This window comes from Miscanthus floridulus, chromosome 6 (genome assembly GCF_019320115.1).
Source record: "Miscanthus floridulus cultivar M001 chromosome 6, ASM1932011v1, whole genome shotgun sequence".
NCBI classification, from domain to species: domain Eukaryota; kingdom Viridiplantae; phylum Streptophyta; class Magnoliopsida; order Poales; family Poaceae; genus Miscanthus; species Miscanthus floridulus.
The window spans coordinates 141,226,655-141,243,961 of NC_089585.1; the positions used below are offsets into that span (position 1 = coordinate 141,226,655).

The window sequence follows — 17,307 nt, forward strand, 5'->3', positions numbered from 1 at the left end:
GTGGTTAACATGAGCATACTTCATTTCCGTACCAGTGCCGGTCCTGAGTTTTATTGGACCTAGAACGAAACTAAAATGTTGGGTTTTTTTATATAAACATGATAATATACTCTCATTGCTAGTATATGTACACATATATACAAAATGTTACCAATAAACAGTTAACTGAATGGAAAAGTAATATTCATATGAAATAATTTGTATACATATTAAATTACCTCAAAAATTTCTTCTAACATTCCTCGATGCGAAGTCATCGATAATGGTGTCTTTTTTCTCGAATACGCAAGAGCGTTACGTATCATTGTATTAAGGAGAGAATAGAGGTTTTGTACAATGCGCCAGCTCTAGGCCGGGCTCAGACGGTTGGTTACATTGAGATCTCGGTGAGTAGCGAGCTATCCCCGTAGCTAAACTCCCTAAATTCTTTGCTCCAGCTTGGATCCACAGGTCCGCCTCCGCCTTGATGATGAGCAGGATATCGGGCACCGTGGTCGTGGCATCCCTGAAGCAACGGGCGTTCATCTCTTTCCACGGTTGCCATGAGACCAACGCAAACAGTGAGTCAACGCCCTTCTTCTAATGGTCGTGCCAGCTCCGCCGAACTCGCCTCCACCATGCTAGAACTGATGGCGCCGGTGCTGGTAGTTCACGTCCTAGAGTTCGACAAATGTGGAACCATACCTCCCTTGAATAGGGGCAGCTACACAACATGTGGTCTATTGTCTCCGGCGCTTGATCATATAGGTAGCACTCTTCCCTTGCTTCGAGACCGTGCCTTGCACGCCGGTCGTTCGTCCAATGTCGTCTCGTGAAGGTGAGCCAGAGGAAGATTTTTACCCTCAACGGCGCCCATGTCTCCCATATTAGCGAGCGCCCCCGGAATGGAACGGAGCCCGCGTGCATCATTCTGTAGGCGGACTTGGTGCTGTAGTTTCCATCAGGTGACCAACGCCACACCGTCCTGTCTGGCTGATCGTTGAGGCTGATGTTCTCCGTGGCCTCCCAAATATCTAGGTATTCAGCGATCGTAACCGGTGTCAGGCTGCCTGTGATGTTTCGCGTCCATTGCTAGTTGACAAGGCCTTGGCGGAGGGTGAGGCGAGCTCTGGTTCTTCTGGGGACGAGCTGCACCAGGTTGGGTGCGATGTCCGATGGCGCCTGTCCCTGAATCCACCGGTCATCCCAGAGGTGCGCAGACATGCCGTTTCCGAGGGCTGTGAACGTGGATGCGTGGAAGAAGGCGCGCACTTTCGGCTCGGCGTTGATCGGCAGTTCGCTCCTTGCCCACGAACTGTCAGTCTTCTGCAGCCACAGCCACCTCGTCTGTAGTGCATAGCCCACGAGTTTGAGGTCGGTGATTCCGATCCCTCCTAACTCCGTCGGCCTGCGAGCAGTGTTCCACGCCACCATGCATTTCCCACCGTACCGACGCATCCTTGCGGACCCACAGCTGCATATGGCGTCGATTTCCTTTCTCGCCCAGGGAGAAAGATTGTCCGCCATCATTGAGTAAATCGGTACAGTCTGGAGCACCGATTTGATCCACACAATCGCTTCTCAATGTATAATATTGCCATTATATTTATCCTCTCTTGTGACATTATGGATCTCATATGGTTCTTTAGCAATTTTAATTTTGAGAAGCTTCTTTTAGCTGATGCGACGTAGTAAACAAGATGTGATAAGTAATGGAAGTACTAGGATAACAAGCTCAAAAATCTCGATAGCTGCCCTACCTGGGTAACTAAATTTCAGATTTCCGCCTGACGCCTGCCTGCTCTGCCGACTGCTGGAACTGCCGAAGCCGAACAGGGATGAGGGATCACGTGAGGTGAGATTAGTGCCCTGTGTGAATCTCCGTTTGCGAACGCCGCCCGGCCTCCCACGCGCCCACACCCACACGCAGGAAGGAAGGTCGCGTACTTGCGCCCACGCCGCACTCGCAAGGAAGAAGTCGAACAGTTCGTGCGTGATTCTTCTGCCGTACTGGATACTGGGCTGAGTACTAGACGTGTATGCATACTGGGGAGGGCCCATTGGCTCACTGGGCCTGGGACGGCCGTCCCTCCCGCCCCGCCTCAGGGCCGGGCCTGTTCCGTACCAATCTTAGTCAATTGGCTACCTAGAAATGGCTGCAGCAAAAGAAGGGAAGGTAGTCCAACGACAGACTGATGAAATTATTGTTGCGGCATGCATGCAAGTGCAGGGCATCATCCACATAGCCCTACCCCTACACAAACGGCCGCATCCCCTCCCCATTTTATTACCCTATCGAAACATATATATTATGTAGCAAGATAAAAGAGGGCAATTGGTCTATAGCTGTCTATGGTTGTACTGAAAGCAGAAAACAAAAATAGTAATCTACTGCAAACAACTCTTAAGAACCAAAAGAACTAAGGCAAATAGGCAGAGGAGGAGTTAACCTGCAAGCCGACGAAGCCGGAATGAAGGGACGGACAGCGTGGACCTAAACTAACCAAGCGGAACTACTAAAAGGGCCGGCGTAAACTACCCAAGCGAAACTGCGAACGAAGCAAAGAATAGACGAGGGCATCATTCAGAGCTGAAGCACACAAAATTAAAACCTGAAATGAACCAACGGCACTAAAATAAGCATGCGAAAAAGGGGAAGCGAGGAGAACAGCGGAGGCGGCGGCGCAATCCCGGCGACCGTCGCGGGAAGACGCGGGCGAAGAAGACGCGCGGCAAGCGGAGCTGACGAGGAAAACGCGGAGGAGAACAGAGGGGACCGGGAAGATTCTAAAACGAAGATTCAGAGGTATGTTGGCTGGCGGCTGTCGTCGTGGAGCGGCTAGGGCCTTATCCGGACTGAAGGAATCTCCAGAATCCACCAGTCGACAGAGGCTGATTCCGCTCCTAAGAAATCTTGGCCTGGGTAATCAGTGCCGCTAATTGAAGGGATCAAACGGCTGGAGTAATTTGGTGAGACGTGGATGGTTTTCTGGCCAGGAGTCGACGCACTTTGTAGTTTTAAATAAAAATAAAAGGTGGCCAATGAAGCCGCTCACTTGAGTGTTGTACGGACTACGGAGTGCATACGCGTGTAAGGAAAGTCTCCCTACTGACTCGATCATAACCGCAAGTTTTTGATCCAACGGGTACCCATCTCACTCAAATGCCAGTTCAAGCATCTCCCCTGCCGTTCAATTCCCTCCGATCCCCGGCGGCCGGCGGGCCGAGGCGCTCGGTCGCTCTGACGGCCTGTCGGTGGCTCCGCACTCTGGACATCTGGTTGTCTGTGCGACACCGAGGTCCGCGCCTGCGCGGGAGGCTGGGAGGGGCCAAGGGGCGGCGGCGGCCAGGACACCTAGATGACCATCGGCCCTGCGGCCAGAAGACCAGCAACGTGCAAAGGCGAGCAGTTAGATTACTATCGGTTTGCTCCGCCGCTGGCGTCCATGGAGACCTTCTACCTCGACCTTCTCCGCTCCTGCGCGGCGCTGCCGCACGTCGCGGCCGTGCACGCCCACATCGCGCGCGCCCACCCGACCGCCTCCCTCTTCCTCCGCAACTTCCTCCTCCACGCCTACTGCCGCCTCGGGGCGCCCCACCACGCCGCCCGCCTGCTCGACGAAATGCCCCGCCGCAACGCCGTCTCCTACAACCTCCTCATCGCCGCCTACACCCGCGCGGGCCTCCCGGGCCGCGCCCTGGCGACGTTCGCACGGGCGCGGGACGCCGCGGGGTTCAGGGTCGACCGGTTCACGTACGCCGCCGCGCTCGCCGCGTGCTCGCGCGCGCTCGACGTGAGGACCGGGAAGGCCGTGCACGCGATGGCCGTCCTGGACGGTCTCGGGAACGGGGTGTTCCTGTCCAACTCGCTCGCCAGCATGTACGCCGCGTGCGGCGAGATGGGCGAGGCCAGGCGCGTGTTTGATGCCGCCGAGGAGCACGACGACGTCTCGTGGAACTCGCTGCTCTCTGGGTACGTCCGCGCCAGCGCACGTGAGGAGACGCTGAAGGTGTTCTCTCTGATGTGCCACCATGGCATCGGGTGGAACTCGTTCGCGCTTGGGAGCATCATCAAGTGTTGTGCTTCTGGTGGTGATGTTGGAGGGCACATTGCAGAGGCAGTTCATGGATGCGTGGTGAAGGCTGGACTGGATGCCGACCTGTTTCTTGCGAGCGCAATGATCGACATGTACGCTAAGAGAGGCGCCTTGATCAATGCTGTCGCGCTTTTCAAGCTGGTGCCAGACCCAAATGTGATTGTTTTCAATGCGATGATTGCAGGATTCTCTCGTGATGAAGCTGCCGTTGGTAAGGAAGTCATTCGAGAAGCTTTGAGTCTGTATTCAGAGATGCAGAGCCGAGGGATGCAGCCTTCTGAATTCACATTCTCAAGTATTCTGTGTGCGTGTAACTTGGCTGGTGAACTTGGATTTGGGAAACAGATACATGGTCAAGTACTCAAACACAGTTTCCAAGACGATGACTATATTGGGAGTGCACTGATTGACTTGTACTCTGACTCCGGTTGCATGGAAGATGGATACAGGTGTTTCAGATCTCTGCCTAAACAAGACATTGTCACCTGGACGTCAATGATTTCAGGGTGTGTTCAGAATGAGCTTTTTGAGAAGGCACTGAGATTGTTCCATGAATTAATACGTTATGGACTGAAACCTGATCTTTTCACGATGTCGAGCGTGATGAATGCATGTGCCAGTTTAGCTGTTGCAAGGACCGGTGAGCAGATCCAGTGTCTTGCCATAAAATCTGGTTTTAACCAGTTCACTGCCATGGGGAATTCCTTCATTCATATGTGTGCTAGGTCAGGGGATGTTGATGCTGTGACTCGGAGGTTTCAGGAAATGGAATCACGTGATGTTGTCTCTTGGTCTGCACTGATATCAAGCCATGCGCATCATGGTTGTGCGAGGGATGCTTTACGCATTTTCAATGAAATGATGGATGCAAAGGTGGCACCTAATGAGATTACTTTTCTCAGCGTCCTTACTGCATGTAGTCATGGAGGATTGGTTGATGAGGGACTCAGGTAAGACTTTGCCGTTTCTTTCAGGTTAGAGCATTCAATCAAATTCCAGTGCAACTTTCTTTGCTATACTATGCATGCCTCATACGTCCTCCTTTGATGATCGTATGCAGGTATTATGAAATTATGAATAATGAATATGGATTGAGCCCAACCATAAAGCATTGTACTTGTGTTGTTGATCTTCTTGGACGAGCTGGGAGGCTAGCTGATGCTGAGGCTTTTATAAGGGATTCTGCCTTCCATAATGACGCTGTGGTTTGGCGGTCTTTGCTGGCCTCATGTCGTATTCATGGAGACATGGAGAGAGGCCAACTTGTGGCGGATCGGATAATGGATCTGGAACCCGCTTCCTCAGCATCCTATGTAATTCTTTACAACATGTATTTAGATGCTGGCGAGGTGTCCTTAGCTTCAAAAACTCGAGACCTGATGAAAGAGCGAGGCGTGAAGAAAGAGCCTGGTCTTAGTTGGATTGAACTAAGGTCTGGGGTTCACTCTTTTGTTGCCGGTGACAAGTCCCATCCAGAGAGCAATGCAATATACAAAAAACTGGCAGAGATGCTTTCCAAGATAGAAAAGTTGTCGGGCACTGATAGTGCTAGCACAGAGTCAGATGGCGTCTATAGCAGGGAGCAGAATTTGGTGGGTTGCCACAGTGAAAAACTAGCTGTGGCATTTGGAATGTTCCATTTGCCACAATCAGCTCCGATTCGAGTAATGAAGAACTTGAGAGTTTGCCGCGACTGCCACTCGACCATGAAGCTGATATCCGGGAGTGAGAACAGAGAAATAATCTTGAGAGATGGGATTCGCTTCCATCACTTCAGAGGCGGTTCATGTTCTTGTGGCGATTACTGGTGATGACCCGTAGAATTAGAATTGTTCTAGGTCTAGTAGTGAAAGGTATATTCATTATGCACATTACAAAATGCCAAATTGGTACAGGATGAAAGGAAAGACCTGTGCAGTAATGAATGTTTGACAATCTTGAAGTACAGGCAGTAGTTTATGCTTCAGAGGACATGCACAGCTAACACGAATCTTTTGTTTTTTTTTATCCAATTACAATTAGCTAACTTCTCAAATAAGCAAGGATTGTTGGATCAGCGCTGAGAACTATTGACTTGATGTCATACTCACTCATCAAACTGCAGGTATTCAGTATAAGATCTAAGGTCCAGACTGGGGAAGTTGGAGAAACTGACGTTGGTGAATGGTGATTTCACCGCTGAAACTATTGTTCTTTAGGTCGATCGTTATAAGATCTGTTCAGTTGCTCAGGGTTGATAGCATGCTGCTGTAGTGCAAATGGATTTTTTTTTTCGCAATCTCTATAGCTATAGGTCATCAGGGAGAGTCCGATTGTGTGTGTTATAACAGAGTTCTAGCCACTCCCATGAAAGCTAGAATTCTGAAATGTATTTACCCTTCTGAATGCTGTCCTATCTCTACTACTACTAATAATAATAATAAAATATTAACTATCCATCATCCGAGTGATGGATAATTTTGTTTTCATCCACCGTATTTCGGTTGCCATTTGTGTTTCGTGGGCTCAATTGTATCTGTTGTTGCGGCCCATATGTTATGCTACTACAGTATGTCACGTGGAGAGGATTCCATTTTGAGTTTCTGTTTATCTCCGTTTCTGTCAGCCTCGTGTTCTTCAACAGTCGGATAGCGTTGTTCCCGGCGGAGTTGCCGGCGTGAGTACTGCTCGACGCAGGGGAGGAGGGATGCTTCTCTGAGATGTAGCTAAGTGGTAGTCCCTCACCTCACTCGCACTCCCCACCAGACCTCCACAGCAACTGTCGTCTCGTCGCTCACGTTGTGCTGCGACTCTGCGGGGAGAGGATCCCTTGGCTGTGTACAGGATGTCGCCTGTGGGCGGAGTAGGCTGCTCCGCCGGGCAGGTGCGCGTCTCTGATGACCAGTGTTGATTATTTCCCCGATGCGATTTAGTTTCCCCCATTTTACTTAGGTTCATCTGAATTCTGATGGCACTTCCATCCCCTTCTGTGTTTCTGTCAATTAGTTCGTCGTAGGTATATTCTATTCAATTGGATGCGGCATTTTTAATTGGCTATCAGTTGGTTGTCATGTAAATTCATTGTTTAGTGCTCTCATAAACTGTAGTTGCGTGATGATTATTTCTTCAATGTGATTCAGTATCACCATTCTATTCAGGTTCATGAGTTCATCTGATAGCACACTCATTCCCTTCTGCATTTCCTCCAGCTTGACGTTTCTGTTAGTTTGCCATATGTTTATTCTCCTGCATTCTAGGCGTCAACTTTAATTTGATGTTAGTTGATTGTGTTGTAATTTCAATTTGCAATGCCCTCATAAACTTTAGTTCTGGTTGCTATGTCCACGATTCTTGTCCTCACATCTCCCTGTGTTGTCTGTGCGGGAACAAATTGGTTCTTGAGTTTTTGTTCTAGTGTGTTGTTGGTGCAAGAAAGTTTGAGAGGGAGAGGGATCTGTTGCATCTCCACTCGCTGCACATCCGGTACCTGCACTGCATGCATGGCCTGTTGCGCACATAGGAAAATCTCATTAGTTTCTGTATCTACCCACCCACCTTTTCTCTCTTCTTACAGTTTCTAGTTGCTCTGGACAGTCAGTTCATTATTTATTATTTTTTGTTTACTATTTCAGAGCACTTAATTTTTTTGAGAACCCTAGCTAATATTATGTGCTTTGTAATTATTCATCAAATCTCTTGTGTAGCAGTAATATATTAAGTGTCCTATTCGTTCTTTGTGTCTGTCTTGTAGTTCAGTAAACTCTTGTGATTCTTTATTCAGGTTTTAGTTTTTGGTAATTCTATGTGTCTGGATAAGTAGCCTTGATATATTTATTCAAGAGTCACTATTTTCAGACCTTGTTATGCATCTGAATCAGATAGCACCTAAAAGGAAAAATCATACAGAGCATGCTGAACATTCATTTTCTCTAAGATGAGGCTAGCACCACAACTTTTTTAATTTTGAAGATCTATAGAATAATGATAATGTAAGCATATCATTTCTTGAAAGCCTATTTTTATATTAGTTTTTACATTCTTATTAGTTTTGAGTTTTCTTTTTTTAGGCTATTCTGTTTGCCACTCATTTAGAAATGTTGGAAAAGTTTATTGACTTTTGTAAGTGGAAGGTATGTTATCACTGATATTGAACATATGTATTAAGATTTTCCAATGTCCAAATCGTTTGAGTTTGTTCACTAGTATTTAGTTTTTACCCATGTTAGATGAATATTTAATTTATTGTTTGCAAGATTTTTTTGGCTAGATAATATGTTTTCAGTACCATTACATGTGAATTATTGTTTCAAGTTTCAGAGTCTGATCAGTTTTGAATATTTATTTTGTTGTGAGTAATATCCTATTATTTCAGTTATTCAGTATGCTATTCTATTTATTCTTGTTAATTGTTTGTTGTCTTATCTTGAACTTGGAAGGTTTAGTGTTTCAGATTTCAGTATTTTATTGTTTCAATTTTCAGTCTGAATATTTTCAGTCTTCAGTTGTGCTTCCTCTGAATTTTTCTCTCCACTATTTTGCTCTGTATTTCAGTCTGCAGTAATTTTCATTGCTGTCCAATCCTTCTTCGCAGTTGAAAGTTGCAGGCTTCACTGGCCGTGACACACCAGCAACATTTCACAATTGAATTGGGGATTAAATTTTCTTACATGGAAAAGGTCACCGTCCAGTAGTTGCAGCAACTAGTTGGCAAATTTGACTTGAAATCTCCCGCTCGTTCGTTTCTTTTTTAAAGCTTCATCAAGCTATTTTTTGTTTTCTGATCTTTGCTCGTGCTTGCTGCTAGGAGAGACTGAACAACCGTTTTTCAGCAGTGACCCATCCGTCAGCAGCTTATTTGTTTTTTCAGAACTGTAGATAGCTGCTGCTCAGTCACTTTTCAGTTGGGGTGTTTTTTTTTCGTTTAGCACCGTGTCTGAAGAAATGCCAATGCTGACTTGCCCAGAACTCAAACATGCTCCATTTCTTCACACACGAACTCCTCTGTCGTTGCTGCGTGTGTTGATTGTGCTTTCGTTTGTACAAGTGTGAACCATTTCAGTTCTTTTTTGCTGAATCTCAGTTCTGTTAATAGAACCATGATGTGTCCCATGCACATTGCGTCTCCGTACAACAGGCTTATTGCATACTGCAGAGGCCATCACCTCTGTCTCCATTTGATTTTTTTGAAGGACCTGCTTGGATAGGGTCTTGTTTGTTCCGTAAAAGACTGCAAAGTAAATAAGCTGATTATATGGTGCCATGGATATATGGATGCTGTCTAGGATTTTCACTGGCTTGGTGAACCGCAGACACCAAGACCGAACTAGTACTTTGCATCCTTTGAAAGAGAGTAAAGTTATTCAAAATGTCATCTAGAGATTGTCAGTTAATTAAAATGCCTTTTTTTAGTTTGTTCCTCATATTATTGTGTTTCAGTTTTTTTGTATTGTGAGTATCCTGTTATTTCCATGGTTTTCAGTATGCTATTCTATTGATTCCCGTTAATTGTTTGTTGTCTTCTCTGAATTTGGAATCTCAGTTTATGTATATGTTTTATCACACTAAATGTTCACTTTATTTCATATATTGGCGCCATCATTTTAATTGGTGCTCATGAACCATTAATAGTGTTTTCTGATTAAATTGAGTTCATCTTTCCATGTTACACTTTTTTTTTTGCCAAAGTAGGCTAATCTGGGGCCCACTTCAAGTGTTTCCTTGTGTTACTATGCTCCGTCATTGTCTTCAGCAGATAACTTCAGTTCAGGTTATATGTACCGCGAGTAATGCTAAAAGTTTCTGTTCTAGGCTTCTTGCAGCCAGAGCGCTCTTCCCTTTTCTGTCAGTGAACGAGAATCCATAATAGCAATATAGACAGTTCAGTTGTACTTCAAAAATCATTTTCCAGCACTGTATCTGTTGGCTACTATGTTTCTGGTGCCTTTTGACTGAAAAAGAAAGGAACCATCTCTGACTGCAAAGTTATTCAGATTCAGTAGCCTGCATATACCCAAGCTTTGAATTACACTGCAATTCTCTGGTTCAGAAATTGGTGCTCGTTAGCCATAAATTATTAAAAATTTTAATTCTATCAATATTTATTTTATTGCTTGCATGATTTTTTTCAGTAATCGGTTCAATGATTTTTTGTCAGTGGTCTACGTGTGTGCTGGTTCTAAACTTTTGGTGTTTAGCAGCAGTATCTGTCTTTACAGTATTGCTTTTAGAATGTCCATTTCTGATCAGCAAATAGCACTTCTTTTCTTATCTTTGGCTCTATCTTCCTTCCTTTTATTCTTTTTTTTTTCTTGGCCTCCAAGTTGATAAGTTTCAGTTAGCTTGCCAAAAGGAATCGGAGTGGTTGGATGTGTACAGAGGGCACGTGACTTTTGCTGTGAGTAGTTGCGTTTGGGCAGAGAGGGAGAATCTGGTTTGATTATTTTGTTACTTGTCAATCAGTTTTTTATTGCTCTGCATAGAAAATCTGGTTGATTTTATCATATTTTTCAATCATTGTTTCTGTGTCGTTTTATATACATATATCCCACCGATGACGTGTTTAATTATGATTGGCTCAAAAAGTGGATGATAACTGTATCAACTATCAACCGAGTGATGGGTAGTCACTCCCAGTAATAATATGCAGTCTTTTTTTTAGAGGTGACAGATACAGATGCAGTTAGAGCGGATATGTGCAAGCCCATAACAGCCCATTAATAATATCCAAAAGGATATTATACAAAGTTGGGCTCTGGGCTGAGGAAAACAAGGCACCAAAACATAACCGACGCTCTTACTCCACAGATGGGCTACTGGCCCAATACAGATTGCATCTCTCTCTTTCTCTCATCTTTTTCTCCCGTTCTGGTGCAGATCGCAGCTACCAGCGACGACGAGGTAAGCCGGCGGCGGCGAGCGCCGGCGCGCAGTCCTTGCGCCGTCTAGAATCCCTTGGCCATTCATTGTTCTGGAGACCTCTAGCAAAGACCAAAATTATCAGAGCTGGTGAATTGTGTGTATGCCTGATCTGAAAAAGGTATTGAAACAGTCCCTTAAGACACTACGGATTTAATGTATTTGGTGATTGTTTGGAGTACTCTCCAATAAACTCATCAAGTGAAGTTTTTTTTTGGTTTCTGTGTTTTTGGGTTCATTGTTCGTATCAAATACTTGCTTTTACTTTTTTTTTTGGTTTATGTTATCAAAGTTGATATTCGAGCTCATAGGAAAACTTAGATTAGGTCACATGCCATCAGCCTTGACATAAAACCTGTATATGAGACCGTCAGATCTGTAGATTCGCATTACTTTTACTGCATCATTTTTTGATCCACATTTTACATTTTGTTTCTTTTAAAAATATTTCTACTTCACTGCTTCAACGATGATAAGAAGTAAAAGGGGTGATGATGATCTCACAAGAACTTATTTCACAGGAAGCTCGAAGAAGAAGAGAGCTTATCTCACAAGAAACTCGGCAAAGAACAGAAGAATGGATGATCTCACAAGAAGCTCGAAGAAGAATAAAAGACTTATCCAACAAGAAGGTCAACAAAAGATAAAACAATTTGCAGTGAAGGGGAGACAACTGGGTTACCGGTTTCAGGTCTGATGGTCCTTTATTTCACTCTGCTCATGTTTCTTACAGTTACAGCCCTATCTGACACTCACAGTTGAGTTGCACTTGCAACGTGTCTTTAACAAAGGTGACCTTGATGTGGAATCAAATGAAGATGCCTTGAGTGATCTCAGCGATGAAGTTGTATCAAAATTGTCTAGAAGCGTTGTCTCACTTGTTCTGTCTGATGGTGATTATGTGCTGTTGTACATTTCTTACTTTCAGACATTTTAAACATCGTAATTATGATTGATTAAAATTCTGATCCTGTGCAGGAGAGACAGAGTTTTTTACATGCTCGGGCATAGCTGTACAACGCAAGGGGCCTGTTTCAGGGTTTCTGACTTCAACAAGCTTGGTTAAAGCGTTAAATGATAAAATAAAAAACCATGGTAACTTGAAGGTTGATGCAGCTGATCACCCTTTACTAATTTTTCTTTTTAATATACATAAGTTAACTCGTGACCATCGTTTACACTTCTGTTTTATCATTGTAGATTGTAGCGCACCATGAAGACAATGTTGTCATGGTATTTTTGGGTGGATATGATTTAGACCATGGCATTGCTACTGTCAACGTCAAGGACTTTCCTGATCTTGATGCTGTAGTTTTTCGAAGTCGGATGACATTTCCACCCCTTACCAATGTTGTAGCTTTGGGCCGTGACAACTTTGGCAAATTATTATCTACACATGGGGTACTGAAGTTTGAAACAGGCAGAGCTTTCCCATCACATATTATGTCCACTTGTAAAATCTCTAAGGTACATTTGCATTGTCATGAGTATTTGAATCTGTTTCTGCGGTTATATTCAGTAAAGTACATCTCTCGAGCGGGAAAATGATGTTTTACCTACATATTTGTTGTTTGGTTTCACTTTATTTATTCCATTTACAATGTATCCTGTAATTAGTTTCTTATGTTTGATGCTAGGAAAATGAAGGTGGGCCACTTTTTGATGTTCATGGGAACTTTCTTGGCATGAATCTTTCGGCCTGTACAGAAGGAACCTTTTGCTTGCCAGAGGTAACACTTAGTGAACAGTGGATTAACATTTTATGGCTAGAGGATAAATCTCCTGCATACTTGAATTCTTTTAAAATCAGGTATGTCTTTATATTTCCACTGGGGAAACTATTATCTCCTATCAATTTTCTGCTCCCTACTTGATATAATGATGTTGTCAGTTTTGTGCTATACAATTTACAGGACATGTTGTTTTGCAATAATAAGCAGGATGGATGTGTGTTCCTTTTGTAGCTTTTCTGGTATTTGTTGCTCATCTGCAATTTCCAGTATAGCCCTTAATAAACACTTTTCCACCTGTAAAGGTACATTTTTTGTCCTATTGGCACATGCCCAATGTTGAAGCAGTGTACCTGTCTAAGTGTCTAATTTAATTAAAGAAATTTCCTATCCACTATAATGGTCACACTAAGTGGACTATGGTGTCACCTGACTTAACGGTTTTATCTAGCTGTCGGTCAGTTCTCTTATGATGTCACTTGACTTAATGGTTTTATCTAGCTGTTGGTCAGTTTTCTTGTCTTCTTGATATTTGTATCCATAATACTCCAGGTTCTTGTTAGTCTTTTCCTACAATTCAAGTTATGTAGGTGTTGCATAATAATGTGCTGGTTTGATCAATTTTACTTGTGGGTACTCATATTGATGTTCTTCTACAGGGTTGGAGAAAGTTCCAATGCTGTGATTCCTAACTCTCATCATGAAGGTGAGCAGCGACACTTTAAACGTCAAAATAATTTTGTTATGTGTAATTGTGTTCATTTATAATGGTATCTATTTGTAAAATTGTCTCAGATTGTACAAAATTATCTTTAACATTTGTACACTCATGATAACTATGGATGGACTTAGCTTTTTGCAGTTGCACTTCATAGATTTAGTGTTAATCAGTAAAAAAAAATACTCTGTTCTTAAATATGTTCGAGTGGAATCACTTAGTGTGCTCAACTCAGGTTGTCATATGTTGATCGTGTGTGCTGATATTCTGCACATAACTTCATGTGAATGTTACTTATTATTGTACCCAACATTAGCATATATTAGTGTGAGTGAATTGACCTATTGATGTTGTTGCACCCATAGTCACAAAGTTTCTGGGTCGATGGGGTCGAGGTACGGGGTCGCGGTACGTGGTACGCTACTCGTGAGAGATTTTTACATTTCGGGTCGAAAATGAACCCATGAACCCGGGTCGAGGGTCGAAGGTGGTGAACCCGTTTTATGTGACTATGGTTGCACCAGTACCCAGAGATGGGCTTAACAAGGATCGATTTGGCGATTTAGAATCTTTGGGTTATCCCGAGCGTCCAAAATCAATGTTAACTGGTGAGCCAATTCATGTAAATATTGGCTCCACATGAGTTGTGGTCTTTTAATTGTTGTCCCACTTACAAGTATTGTACAATGTGTTTTGATCCAGATGACATTATTTTGGCTAATAATTTTGAAGAGCCTTTCGGCGATATATATGGTAAAGGTGTCTGGAGCAAACTAAGCCGAACAATTGCCTCCAACATGCATGAGAATATCGTTGCACTTGCTTCATTCAATGGTGGGTTTACAGTACTGTGCTTTTTACTATCTCATATCTGTATCTGATCACAACTAACTAGTGATCAATTATGTATCCAGGAGGAAAAAGGATTTTTGCATGCTCAGGCTGTTTTATTGAATGGAATGGATGTACCACTATTCTGACTGCAGCGAGCTTGATTAGAGATTCTGATTGTGAATATGATATTGTGAAAAACTTGAGGGTTGGTGCTTCTAGCTATCATTTTATCCCTATTCTTTTATGAATTAGTGAAGTCTTAATTCTTTTGCAGATTGAGGTGTTGCTTCCAAGCAAAAAACGAGCAGCTGGGATATTACAACATTATAATTTACATTACAATATTGCTCTAGTCAGGGTCAACGATTACCGTCCTAGCTATAGCCATCCACTAAAAATTCAACATCAGTTGCTTAAGGATTGTGAAGTAGTAGCTGTGGGGTGTATCTTCAAATCCGGCGAATTAATGGCGTCAAGAGGGGAAAAGGCTTGCATGATGTACACATATGATTGCAAATTTCTTATGTTTTCTACTTGTACAATCACTAAAGTAAGTCTGCAAATCTTCTCTCCTATTATTACACAGCTGATGATCCTGGTTGCATTGGACTGTGTGTTAATTAGTTAATTACCATATCTGTTTGACATCACCAATGAAAAACTTCTCCTGTTGTTAGGCTGGCATTGGAGGACCCCTTCTTGATTTTGATGGAAATATTGTTGGCATGAACTTCTACGACAAGTACGCAGGTGGATCCGTGGGACGTGATCTCGATGTCCTGGGACATTTTAAGAAGAAAAGGTATGCCTATTTCTTTTTGGGTATATTTAAGTGCTTGTCATGCAGTGTGTTTAGGTCTCGAGGACTTACAAGAGTTGTGCAAGCGATCTATTATAGAAGGTTCTGTAAAGCATCATAAATCAATTAACTATATTCTTTGGTGTGCTTATTAGGACCGTTGATGAAGCTGGCCTTGATGATTATGCATCTAATAAGCTTGACTGGACTATTGCTGGTGATCGCAGTGTCATGCTTAATAGGTATTCTGATGCATCCAATAATTACTATAAGTTCAATGTTCTGTACTATGAATTTGTGGATGGCATTACAGTGTGGCCATATTGTTGAACTACAGATGGCTTGTGCCCTTGCCGACTTGGTATCGTCCTGATGATATGAAAAGGCATGACTACAAAATGGAACTAAAAAATGTGAGGTCCCGCAAAATATTCTTGTGAATGGAGTGACATCACTTCAAGTTTAGAAAGCATCACGTCCATTTCTACTCTACCTCCATATATCTTATCTGATTGGTCTGTTTGGGTTGACGAGCATTCAGAAGTAACGTGGTGCCATATGTATTAATCTTAATTAAAATGTCACTGTCTTGGTGTTAGTTGTGTAATTATATTTGGGTCTCTGGCTGTACTGTATGTCGATTCAAGCCTTGTTTTGTTTAGGCCCCGTTTAGTTCCCAAAAAATTTTGTATAGTAACCGTCACATCAAATCTTGCGGCACATGCATGGAGTACTAAATGTAGACGAAAAAAAAAACTAATTACACAGTTGGTCAAGAAATCACGAGACGAAACTTTTGAACCTAATTAGTCCATAATTAGACACTAATTACCAAATACAAACGAAATGCTACAGTGAGTCAAAATCCAAAATTTTTTGGATCTAAACGCACCCTTAATTTAATAGAATACTCCTATATCACGCCGCCGCCTGCACCATTTCAGAATTGACACACGTGGCATGCCAATTCTTATTCTTACAAATGGCGCTTCATTGACATTTGACTGTGACAGTTCAAATTACACTGGTACTGCCACGGTAATGTAGCAGCGGTTCGTACACGCTGCTGCCATTGATAAGTTTGAATTCCATTTGAAAATGAATCACCGGCGACCCATGCTAGTGTAGTTCTTGGGCATCATAATAATGGCCCCGTTCGGTTGGCAGAATTTTGGCTGAAAAACACTGTTCTAGCTGAATTGTTGTGAGAGAAAAACACTGTTTTTTGAAGAAAAAAAAAAGTCGAACAAGGTAAGCAGAACGGGGCCAATACACCGTAATTTGTTATGTATACGATCGAAAGCTTTTGTTATCTCCTAGTGCTTGTTCAGATACCCATGGCGAATGGCATATTTGAACGAGCCCTGCAATTGCACGTTTAGACGTTTATTAGTCAGTATCGTCATTGCAGAAAGCCAGAAACCACCAATCAGAGCTTGAGAGCCACTAAAACGCAAATACATACAAAATACCCTTCATGGTTCCGTGCAATGGGCTCTCAGCCGATGACAGCTGGGCCCAGGCCCACACCCACCTGTCAGATACTTCCTATCGATATTGTGACGTAAGCATATAGGTCACGCAGTGCTGACCACGTGCTACGTTATTTTTTTTTTCTTAAGATAAAAAAAAAGCTAGAGTTGAAGTGGCAACTGGCAATCTTGCGCAGGAAGGTCGGACAACCTTCCGCAGGAAGAAGCTTGGAACTTGGAGGCACCTCCACTCTCCCAGTCCCATATAAATGGCCAAATGGGTGTTTGCCCAGAGCATCACCTGGCATTTCAAATTTCCAATTTCAAACACGAGAGCAGTCAAGACTGTCAAGCAAGCACACAAACACCCAATCGTCAGGAGAACTGGAGAAGCAGACCAGAGCTCATATGGGACTCTCCTGCATGCCATCGCTCGCAAAGGTGCTCCCCAAGAAGCCATCCTCACCGTCGTCTTCCGTCAAAGACTCCCACGACGATATCACCAAGAAGCAGCAGCAGCAGCACAAGGAGCAAGGAGTGAAGCAGGATGAGGGGAAAAAGAGGAAGAAAGAGCAGAGGAGCAATCTTGACAGGGCCGCCTCCACCACTCCCTACTTCCCCTTCCATTCTAGGCCAGGACTCCTCTAGCCTGCCTAGTAGGAAATCCATGTACCGTATTGGTAAATCCTAACTAATTGGATTTGGAAGATGTGCCATTTTTTTTAGATTGAAGATGTGCCATTTATGATCTGGAGTATCATATACAGGCCCGGTGCCTCGTGAT

The 17,307-nt window shown here is 43.5% G+C and overlaps 2 protein-coding genes across 2 annotated transcripts; both read left to right on the forward strand.

The window, feature by feature from the left end:
- Window positions 1-3,134: 3,134 nt before the first annotated feature.
- LOC136459955 (pentatricopeptide repeat-containing protein At3g13880-like) lies at window positions 3,135-6,464 on the forward strand. Its single transcript, XM_066459803.1, has 2 exons — window positions 3,135-5,026; window positions 5,137-6,464. Exons 1-2 carry the CDS (start codon window positions 3,339-3,341, stop codon window positions 5,885-5,887), a joined length of 2,439 nt encoding a protein of 812 aa, XP_066315900.1. The 5' UTR covers window positions 3,135-3,338; the 3' UTR covers window positions 5,888-6,464.
- Window positions 6,465-6,900: 436 nt separating this feature from the next.
- Window positions 6,901-15,704, forward strand: LOC136461389 (uncharacterized). The gene is made up of 14 exons (XM_066460704.1): window positions 6,901-6,939; window positions 7,471-7,538; window positions 11,603-11,661; window positions 11,762-11,863; window positions 11,949-12,076; window positions 12,171-12,437; window positions 12,608-12,780; window positions 13,360-13,406; window positions 14,121-14,252; window positions 14,333-14,457; window positions 14,527-14,802; window positions 14,930-15,054; window positions 15,207-15,293; window positions 15,389-15,704. The coding sequence occupies exons 1-14, from the start codon at window positions 6,901-6,903 to the stop codon at window positions 15,489-15,491; spliced, it is 1,731 nt and encodes a 576-aa protein (XP_066316801.1). The 3' UTR covers window positions 15,492-15,704.
- The last annotated feature ends 1,603 nt before the right edge of the window (window positions 15,705-17,307 follow it).

Coding starts and splice junctions, on each gene's coding strand:
- LOC136459955 (XM_066459803.1), top strand. CDS start 3,339: ATGACCATCGGCCCTGCGGCCAGAAGACCAGCAACGTGCAAAGGCGAG. Junction 5,027..5,136: donor TTGGTTGATGAGGGACTCAG/GTAAGACTTTGC, acceptor GATCGTATGCAG/GTATTATGAAATTATGAATA.
- LOC136461389 (XM_066460704.1), top strand. CDS start 6,901: ATGTCGCCTGTGGGCGGAGTAGGCTGCTCCGCCGGGCAG. Junction 12,077..12,170: donor AAAACCATGGTAACTTGAAG/GTTGATGCAGCT, acceptor TTATCATTGTAG/ATTGTAGCGCACCATGAAGA. Junction 15,294..15,388: donor CGCAGTGTCATGCTTAATAG/GTATTCTGATGC, acceptor GTTGAACTACAG/ATGGCTTGTGCCCTTGCCGA.